Below are 10,163 nucleotides of genomic sequence, written 5' to 3'. Positions count from 1 at the left end.
TTGCCTACGCCCGTACTCACAAACGGTGATTTCCTCAATGCATAAGGGGACATTTGTTAAATACGACTTAAGTTAAACAATAAGAAAGATAAAGATACAGATTAGCGACGACTAATGTTAGGCAATTTTAAGGACTTTAAAAGGACGTGCTTACAGCAATTAGTACCAGTGGCGTAGCGAGAAATCTTGTTCGGGGGAGGGCTCATGTTGCAGGGCGGTCTCTTCATCGAATTTACAATAACTGCATTGCCATTGACAATGCCATTGCACTCACCGCGGCGGCTCAGTGGTTACGGCGCTCGGCTGCTGACCCGAAAGGCGCGGGTTCGATCCCGGTCGCGGCGGCCGAATTTCGATGGAGGCGAAATTCTAGAGGCCCATGTACTGTGCGATGGCTGTGCGTGTTAAAGAACCCCAGGTGGTCGAAATTTCCGTATCCTTTCACTATGGCGTCCCTCATAGCCTGAGTTGCTTCGGGACGTTAAACCCTAATAAACCAAATAAACCAAACAATGTCATTCCGTATTAGATAACGCCACGGACTGTTTAGGCAAGTGAAGTATTTTATTAAATAAAAGAATGCATTCGTGTGTCTTGAAAGTCATGGCAGACATGACTGATACCAATGCTTCCAGTTTTTGCGTATTTAAGAAGTAAAGAAAATATCAAACGATGTCGAGGGCTATGTCAGTCCGAAACCAGCAAATCAAATCAGTGCATGCCGCTGATATGAAAAGCGTAAAGTCCATGAATTTAGCAAGTAGAGGACAAATATTTTAATGAATCTTTGTCGTTCAAGAACCTTTACATTTTTGTACATATGCAACGGCCAGGAAAAAATCTCAACGACACACTCCTTCGTTCCAGTGTACTGGGTAGCAGAGCTGTCACCGGCCATGTATTCATGTATTGCCAGTAATTGCACCGAAATTTTTGTCGCAACAGCGAGCACATGTATAAACGAGGAGTTCTGTAAAATATAGATTAGAAGCGCGAAAATAAAATGGATAATATTCTCTTCTGTGGCATGACGGCACAAATGAATCACCATGCACAACGCTTCTTCTCATCGGACCTCGCTGCGTGCTTTGTAAACTTGTCAGATAGTGTGTTGATTTGGCTTGTCTTGTTGTATGGTACGAAGTACGTGATTAAAAGAGTCAGTGGACCTTTGGCGTCAAAAGTTTATAAGAATAATAAATTAATTGGAGTTCCCGATTTGAAAATTTAAAGCACGACTTTTGAAATGTCAGTTCAGCTTTCGCGTCAAAAGTTTGTGGGAACTTTATACTCATTAAGTTTCGGAATTGAAATATGTGGCTCCGTGGACTCCGGGCGCCGCGAGATGCCGCGGCGAGCCCGCTTGTCATTGAGAGGCCCTTGAAAGTTTGTGCTACGATGGGGCTCCTTGCGTTACGTGATTCCAGGTGCACAGACGTTGCCACGAAATCCAACCTGAGTTCGCAATGTTCGCGCCAAAATGTATTTTCTAGTCTGAAAATTTGGTCAGCGGTGCGTGACAGTTCGAAAAAATTTCGGGGGGGGGGGGGGCTGAAGCCCCATAGGCCCCCCCCCCCCCCCCCCCTTCCTGGCTACGCCCCTGATTAGTACCTCTCAGTGGAGCGAGGCTACGTAAAACATTCTTGCGCCATTCATATTTTTATGAGTGCACTCGTTAATTACCATATGCGAAAGTATGAAATATGTATAACGCAGTACATTTAACTTATTCTTTACCGCGAGGGAACTGCTGATTTCAGGATGGTGCAGCTGAAATTTTTTTCACCAAAATGTAAATACTGTTTATTTCGGCACTTCATATAAGTGTACCTACTAGAATTCTCTTTTCAATGATACAAAGAAAAACCAGAGTGTATATCCTCCTTACGAAAGAAAAAAATCTTTCATTAGCAAACTTGGGACCCCTGCACAATAACTTACAGAAATGTTTCGCATATTAACCCGGAAAATACGAGAAAAACATTTCTAATATAAATTTTGTGCGGTAATATGCTAGAAATGAGCATTCGAAGTCACAGAACTCTTCCGGGCAAACTTTCCGGTACGCAGAGCTTTGAGCTACTTCGAAGTGCAGTGTCAAGGTTCACCCTGGGCCGTGTTGCGGATAACTGTGTCCTTCGCACTGCTGGTGAAACAGTATCATACAGAACATGCCCAGTGCCTTCAGAGAGGCCCTGAAAGCAGTGAATCTCCTGATTACCGGCGGAAATGGAAGTTACAGGCGTGCAACTTTCGATAGTCCGTGCTTTGAGGAGCAGTCCTCTCGGTCCGAAGTAAAGTAATGCAAATTGACGTCACCTTTTTGCTCAGAGCTGTTGCTTGCGCATGGAGAGTCAAGTGTCTATGCTGCGAAACCGCGGGAACACCGTCGCTAATGAACGGAGTCAGTGCGAGAAGAGGACGCAACCTTGGGCGCCACGCTTGTGCGACCTCCCAGTGTGGCCATGTTTCGTGCGAAGCTTAAAACTACTTCCTCATGCGGTTTTTGAAAAAAACAAACAAAATAATTCCAGAACAGAAGTAGAATCGTGTTGGAACATATGAACGGCTTTACTTGTCCAGGAGCAGCTTGGGTTCCTCAAAATCGGGTATTTTGCGCCATTGTTCAAACTTAACGAGTTAAATAGACGCAGTGAGGAAACAGTAAACAGGGAATGCATTGAATGAGATGCTTAAACTGGCTCAATTTAGCGCTTTCTCTTTCTTCGGTCCCATCACAGGTAGCAACCGTCACCACAGCATAATTGACTGTGTCGATGTCACATCGCCTCTCAAAAGCGTCGTCTTCGTGCGAAGTTGCTGCGTTAGGTTTTTCCTTTGTGATACTTCGGGTGCGGCTCTAGTGATGGATACTTCTTTTAATGGTTTATCGTATAACGCCTTTCTGGCTGAAGAGAGTCTTACAAAAATGACTTTTAAGCTTCAGTTGACGCCTTGTAGAGCTCTTGTTGAATCAACTGGAAACCAACATGAACTCAATGTATGTTGAGCCTGCTCAACATCTGCTAAACAAAACTTTTATTGAGCGCAGTCAACAGATTAATTGTTGCGTGATTTCAGTTGAATTTACGTTGAACCGAGTCTCATGGCAGCCGTTTCTAAGCCTAACTAAATGAAATCAGTTCGACATGCGTCGCGTGAACAGAACCTTACCACATTATACATATTAAGAATGCATGCAACGCTTGTTAACTCTTGTAAACCGCTCAAAGATATTTTCTTGCACATAAAAAAGTGCGAGTGGTCCAATATGCTCTTTCACGCATACCTACTTCGGAGGATTCTTATATGCGCTTATAAAAAGTGCACTTAATTAGTCCTTTATTTTTGTTGTTTATGAATGAATCAATTAAGGTATTCAACTAACAGAACGTTGCATGTGAACTCGATTACTTCTACTACACATAAAATAAATAAATAGCAATAGTTATAATTGACATAACTTTGCTGATCGGCAGGCCTCGTAGGGCTTTAGGTGCCGTGTATAGATACCGCAGTGGACTTGCGAACGAAACCGTTGCAGTAAGACTGAATGCGAAGGAGATTGAAGGCGAAGTCCACGTTGGACTAAGAACAGGATACTGCATGTGAGGGCGGTCAAAATCGGGGGAAAAACTCATCACATGCTTGGGTAACGTTGAAGCGACCTGTGAACGAGCAGCGTGCACAAGTGATGTTCCGTTCTGGCGCATGCTTTTTAGAGTACAGTATAACAGTCACATAGGTATATTTAGTGTATTACACTCTCACTCGCAAACGTCTGCTGGTCTACAGAGCCAGCTCCCAACGTACCCCTCCTTTTACGTCGCTGAACTTCAAACTCAACTCATTTGACATTTCCGTGACACAAAGTAGCACTGTTGAAAGTTTTAACGGGTGGTAGCGATTTCCACACATTAAAGGAAGACGTGATGTTAAAAAATGTGCTTATTTGGTTTCATTTTGAAGTACCGGATTAAATATTAAACCTCACAGTTCGTGGACCCAGGAAATTTAACGAAAATCCTCATAATACGATCATTTTCCCCTCGGTAGGAAGGGAGTTGAAGACAGATTGTGTAAAATGATAAAAGAAACAGGACTGATCCATCATCTTCGCAAACGCTCCCAGCTTTCTTTTAGGACTAAAAGGTGACTGCGTTGCCGAGAAAATCCTGAATGAATGTATTCATTTCCTCCACCATGAATTTACAGCACCACGCAAAGCGGGTCATGTTGCGTCATTTTATACCGTGCAACCTGTCGAACTCTCGGTAAATTGTAGAAAATGAGTGAAAACGAAATCGCTTTACTCCCCGCTTTACACTTATATTCGACGTCCGTTTGTTGTAATATTTTTCTGGACCTCGCCCCACTGTACTGTTTAGTGCTTTTTAGAATGTGACGCATTTTGGCCGTCTATTGGAGATAGGACGGCCTGACCGGTGGGAAATGGGGCCGAAAATTTTGCGCTTCCGCAGTTGCTGCGCACATCACTTGCCCGTATGCTGACTGTGCAGCATGCTTGGCGCTCTCATACTTGGGAGCACTTGACAAGCTGCTGTGAAGCAGTCGTAATCGGCAAAGAATTCCCTTGGAGGGGCGCAGTTGTACCGGTGATCGTCGAGGTATCGGGCTTTCACCTTTTGGCTTTGTTTTTTTTTGTTCGTGGTTTATTCGAGCGCTGGTTTTGGTAAAAATCACACATTTGCAACTGCGTCACACCTATCTGTCAATGCAGGTAGATGTATTATTTCCATTGGGGGTTAAAGACTCAAATTACCCGACGCCCACCAGTTCCAGTCCCTCATAGCCTGAGTGTCTTTGGGAGGTAAAACACCATAAAACCTACACCTAACCTCTTCTTTTATTACGAACATGTGCGGCGTAAGGCTTGGCTTTGGTAACAGCTTAACTGGTGCTGCCCCAACTTGCTGCTAAATACAAATCACTGGAGCAAATGTTTTCACCAATAAAGGACAAGCGTTTTGAAACGCCTGTATTGTTGGCGCGATTTGACGCTCACTGTGCAAACTGCGTATAACATCCATGAAGGCGTGGAAACAGGTACAAAAGTGCCTGTTCCTAGGCAGCACGGAAAAATTAGGACAACGTTACATTTACTGTGGTCCAATGTTATTTCAATGTGCTTAATGTCCTTTTTTTTTCTAACGGCAAGTGCTATGTAAGTGATGCTGTTGCGAAGTGCTGCTAGTTGAAAAACACCTTTACTATATGAAGACTCGGAAAAGTTCTGGAAATGAGTGCTCGAATTATATTTTAATGCTGTCATATAGTTATGACTCCAACATTACAATAACATTTAGGAGCCTATATTAAAGCATTATGTTTTAGAACGTAAAAACAACGGTTTCTAAACTGATTACGTTTGTATGTTAATTTTTAACTTTAACGTTAGAATGAAGCATGTGACATTGCACAACATTTTGATAACACTATTATAATGTTCGGTGGTACCTTAGTTATGTTCCGCACAGAAACGAGCGGTAATGAGAAATTGTGTTTCCTTGGAAACAAAAGACCCCCCTCCCCGGAAAAAAAAAAAGACTCTAGTCATGAACCTTTTTGCTGAATAACCCTATTTGTACCCGAATTTTACACCAGTAAATTTTGCCCGATTTTTACCCCCTTCTGGAAAAACCAAAACCAAGAAATGAAAGGTCCTAAATATATGCACCATACTAAATTAAAATTTGAGAAACAATTTTCAGTGTTTGATGCTAATATCTGTCGTCTCATTAGCGGTTTTCTTCTTTTCTAAAAAATGACTATGCCCGAAACTAATAAACGCTTGATCTCCAAAAATGAACAGCTGCTTCTTTCCTATCGCATTCAGTTTTAATCTCTTGCTTATGAGACGCACATCGCGATTGTAACACTCGCTAGTTTCCTAAGGTGCTTCTCAACTATAGAAAGCTAGCCGCCTGCAGTCCTTAAAACAGACCAAGTAGCCGTGCCTTCGTGTCATTTGCAGCAGAGGGCCCAAGCGGAGAGGTCGCACAAAGCGGGGAGGAGTGGCTGTGCGAAGTCTAAGCTCCGCTTGGCGAGGAGGAGCCAAGGCGGGGCTTCCCCTTGGTTCCGCCCCGGGAGGTCTGGCGGCGAAGAAGCACCACTAGGAGGGCGGTGTTTTGCCGACCGCAGTCGCGTCCCCAGTCTGCGCTCCACCTCCGCCCCGCGGGGAGACCGCGGAGCGTCGGCAGTCAGACGGGCGATGGACGAAGCGCCGGGTTTCTCCATATGCCGCTTGTTGAACGAGTCCCAGCGGGGGCTAGACCTCAGCAAGCCCAAGAGGCAGGAGGTCGAGGCACATAGGCGAGCAAGAGAGGATCGGGCCGAGCGTTGCCACCGGAACGCGGGTGAGTGGCATGTCCCTGCATCGTTGTCACTGCTCGCACGCTTAGGGGAAAAATTAGTCCGCGAAGAAAAGTACGCATACAGTCAATGAAAGCCTTCGAGTCGACTTACACCCCTCAGACTATCCTTGAATAATCGATTCCAGCAACTGAATGAGGCCGCGCTCAGCTGTTTATTTTTTAGACCTTACGGATGTAGACGGCAACCAGTCTCCAAGCGCATGCAGCACAAGCTCAGATTAGCTTGTTTGCGCTGTTTTCAGTAGGCTGTAGTACATTTATTACGAATAGCTCTTGATTTCTTTAGACGCTGTCAGATATATTTCCCGCCGCCTCCCGAGCATTTGGCGTCAGGAAATAAGCTGCTTAGCCACGTTGCTTAACGACGTTAGTCACGTCGGTACGCACAGTCGCGGACAGAATATGGATCGCCCTTCGCTACTCATACTCTTGTGGCGAATTATCTAACGAGATTTAATGGATGTTTGATACTTACGCAAGCAAATGCCGCTTGTGCGCTATCGCGTAACGGCAGCAGACTTTTATTTTCCGTTGCGTAACGCGACGCGAGACTTGCAACGCCAAAGCTTGGTCCATGTATTCTGTGTGGGCGATTAAGATCCCACTCTGATGTGCGAGCGAAAGGCGCGCTTTGCCACGGAGTGCGTTAGGTTCACTTGCGAGTGGCGTGGGGCTTAAAAGATTACCCTGCCGTTCTTACGGGTCATACGGAACTTCTCATCCCTTCAAAATCCAGGTAGTGTCCGGGGGTTCGCGAAAGATGTCGCCAACGTACATCCTCAGCGCGTGAGCGTATTCATTAGACTTGTGTTCTGCACTGGCTGTAATATTATGTTTCACATGGTCCGTGAGAACCGGCGTTAAGAAGGTCTCCGGATTTATCTACACCGTCTGGGTTTCTGAAGCTTGTAGTGACATCGCACGGCACAAGGACGTTTTTGCATTTCGTCGTCATCTCAATGAGGCCGCCGCTGCCGGGTTCGGCACCGAGACCTTGGGGCAGCAGAAGAACATCATTGACCACTGAAGCACCACTAGGTGATATGCGTTGCACCCCATTTCTTTAGGAAAAGACGTATACCTATGTCCACTTTGTGAGCCAAAGTTTTATGCAGAATGCACCACTTCGAGGCTGTCAAGACTGATTTTACTGTTCTGGCTTCAACGCATTAGTATTAAGCCGTCACCCGGCGGGAAGGAGAACGGCTCTGGAGCAGGATTGTGGCTAAAGGACCGGTCCCGCTTTCAGCACTGAGGGGGACCGATCTTTTGCTCTTTTTGTTGCACGCGCTACTAGTGAGCGGCGGCTCTGCGTATGCTATAGAAGAGGCTCTAATGGGAGGCTTATCAGGAGCACTTTAAGCATGTTTTTTTAGTACGCTAGCACTTATAGTGGCCATTCCCCCATTTAGTAGTTGTGTGTTTGTCTGTCTTTCTGACTGCTTGTCTGTCTTCGATGCAGTTTTGTAAAGTGAGACCATACTGCTCACGAAAGACAATCACGTTTTCCTTCCACGTTATAAGTACAATGGCCTCCTTAGGACGAGAGGCATGGGCGGTGGTGTTATGTTAAGTGTTGCTATCCGCACAGTGAAATAGAAAATTTTTCAATCGTAACTACAAATGGTGAATGTTTGGTCATAGCTTTGCCCCATATATATGGTTGCCACTGTGCAGACCACCTGCTGGCAACAGATCACATTTTTGGCAGTCTTTAGAAAATCTAATGGAATTCCTATTTCCATCAAGTTTTCGTTTGTTCTGATTCGTGATGTCAACATGAACTTAATGTCTGATAATAATATAGCACGGGAACGGAATAGTATTATTAATATATATGTGTGTTCTAACAACATATGTTTACCCGCAAAAGTGACTCCAACTACTTCTACTTTACTCGACATTTGCATCACAAATGTATTATTTCCTGAAATATTGTCTGGTGTGCTGACAAATGACATCAGTCACCATTTGCCTGTTTTTCGTTCTCTTTCTATTAGGCTGTGCAAGCCGAAATCGCCAATATAAATGAAGAGCCGTTGGTTAAATTGAAATCACTGAGAGATGATGCTTCCTGGAATACTATATATGAGATGAGTAATGTGGAGGAGGCATACGAAGGCTTCAATCAAAATTTTCTTGGATATTATGATGTAGCTTTGCCGTTGGAAGAGTTCAGCATAAAAAGTAAAAAGGTTAGGATATCGCAGTTAAATAAAATGCTGCATGTGAAAATTAAGAAGAGAAATAAAATGTACTTTAGGTTTATTTAAACTAAAAATGTTGATCTATTTAATGCATGCAAAAAGTATTGGAGCAAACTAAATAAAGGACTGAAAATTGCGAAAAAATTACCATGCTGAGAGCTTTTGTCAGGTACGCAATGGCCCCAAGAAAGTTTAGTAGAAACTAAATAATTTATTGAATAGGAAAACACAGTCTGACCCATCAGCAATAACTGCAGCCACTATAGAATAAAGTCTGGCTTTAACTGAGCTTCAGCAGTGAATGGGAGGTTTTTTAATGTTGGTACTGTAAATTGTAATGACCCAGTACAACGCACTCAAATCTGAGAAGCCCACCGAACTTTTTCATCTTCTATTCTACAACTACCACTGAAGTCACAGATTTAGTTAAAAACTTTGAAGATAACGCATCAGCGCGTTATGGTGGCGTAAAAGGACCTCCCCTGAAACATATACTGACGTCCATATGTGACGTCCTGACACCCATCGTTAACTTCATGCTTACAACTTGCGGGTTCCTAAATCATTTAAGTATAGATCGAATGTATCCAGTGCACAAAGGTGGCAATAAAAGTGAAATCTAAAATTATCTTCCGATCTCTACATTGCCAGTTTTACCTAAGGCTTTGAAGATGTAAAAAGCAGCGCAGCGACGACGGACAAGACTGAAGGAAGAAGAAGGAAGGCGCTTGTCCTTCTTCTTCCTTCTGTCTTGTCTGTCGTCGCTGCGCTGTTTTTTACATCTTCAATATGCACCAGCTAGCTGAGTTTTCGGTTCTTCTAAGGCTTTGAGGATGTAATAAACATCAGGCTCGAAAACTTATATCGTAAAGTAATACAACCCGCTCGCAACATGGATTTCTTTACTGAAGGTCAACGGAGCAAACATTAATAACCATTAAAGAGAAAACTATTTATAAGATCGCAAATGTACCCTAGGTTTATTCCTAGATTTTCGAAAGCATTCGATTGTGTCCGACTGGATATTTTTTTACATAAATTGGCTGATTAGTTAGTTCGTGGCATACCTTCGGACTTGCTAACAATATCTTTGCAACAGGTATCACTTTGTGCGAGTTAAACACTGCTGTTCTACTCACGGGGTTATAGAAAAGGATGGCCCCCAAGGATCCATTCTGGGCACATTGTTATTGATAGTGTATATTAATGACGAAAGATCTGATGAAGAAACGGCAAAGCATGAAAGTGGGTAACCCTACAGCCAGAATAGAACTGGCAGAGCTGTCAAAGTTAATAAATAAGCGCAAGGTAGCCGACGTAAGGAAGTTCAATCTGGTGAGGATTGAGCATTCCCTAAACAACGGCGGTTGTCTAAAAGAGGTGAAAAGGAAACTAGGCAGAGGTTGAGACCAATTCATACGTTTAGAGACGGCAATGTCATTAGCTATACGAATAAGATAGTCTAAAGGGCCACTGAAGCACTTTTTTGAAAATTGAGCTGGTAGCGACGTCCTACAGTTTTTCACGCTGTATATTGGAATATCGCATCTAAATCAAGCAA

General features: G+C 43.8%; 1 protein-coding gene across 1 annotated transcript in view; it reads left to right on the top strand.

The window, feature by feature from the left end:
- The first annotated feature begins 6,232 nt into the window (after positions 1-6,232).
- Positions 6,233-10,163, top strand: part of LOC149355925 (homeobox protein Nkx-3.2-like) — a 69,637-nt gene continuing 65,706 nt past the window's right edge. The window contains exon 1 of the mRNA XM_089577717.1: positions 6,233-6,377. Coding sequence (XP_089433843.1) covers positions 6,233-6,377 — 145 coding nt within the window. The remainder of the gene's footprint in view (positions 6,378-10,163) is intronic.

The sequence above is a fragment of the Amblyomma mixtum genome, chromosome 3 (assembly GCF_055824585.1).
Source record: "Amblyomma mixtum isolate Tamu chromosome 3, ASM5582458v1, whole genome shotgun sequence".
Taxonomy (NCBI): Eukaryota; Metazoa; Arthropoda; class Arachnida; order Ixodida; family Ixodidae; genus Amblyomma; species Amblyomma mixtum.
This window is presented reverse-complemented; position numbering and strand designations above follow the sequence as displayed.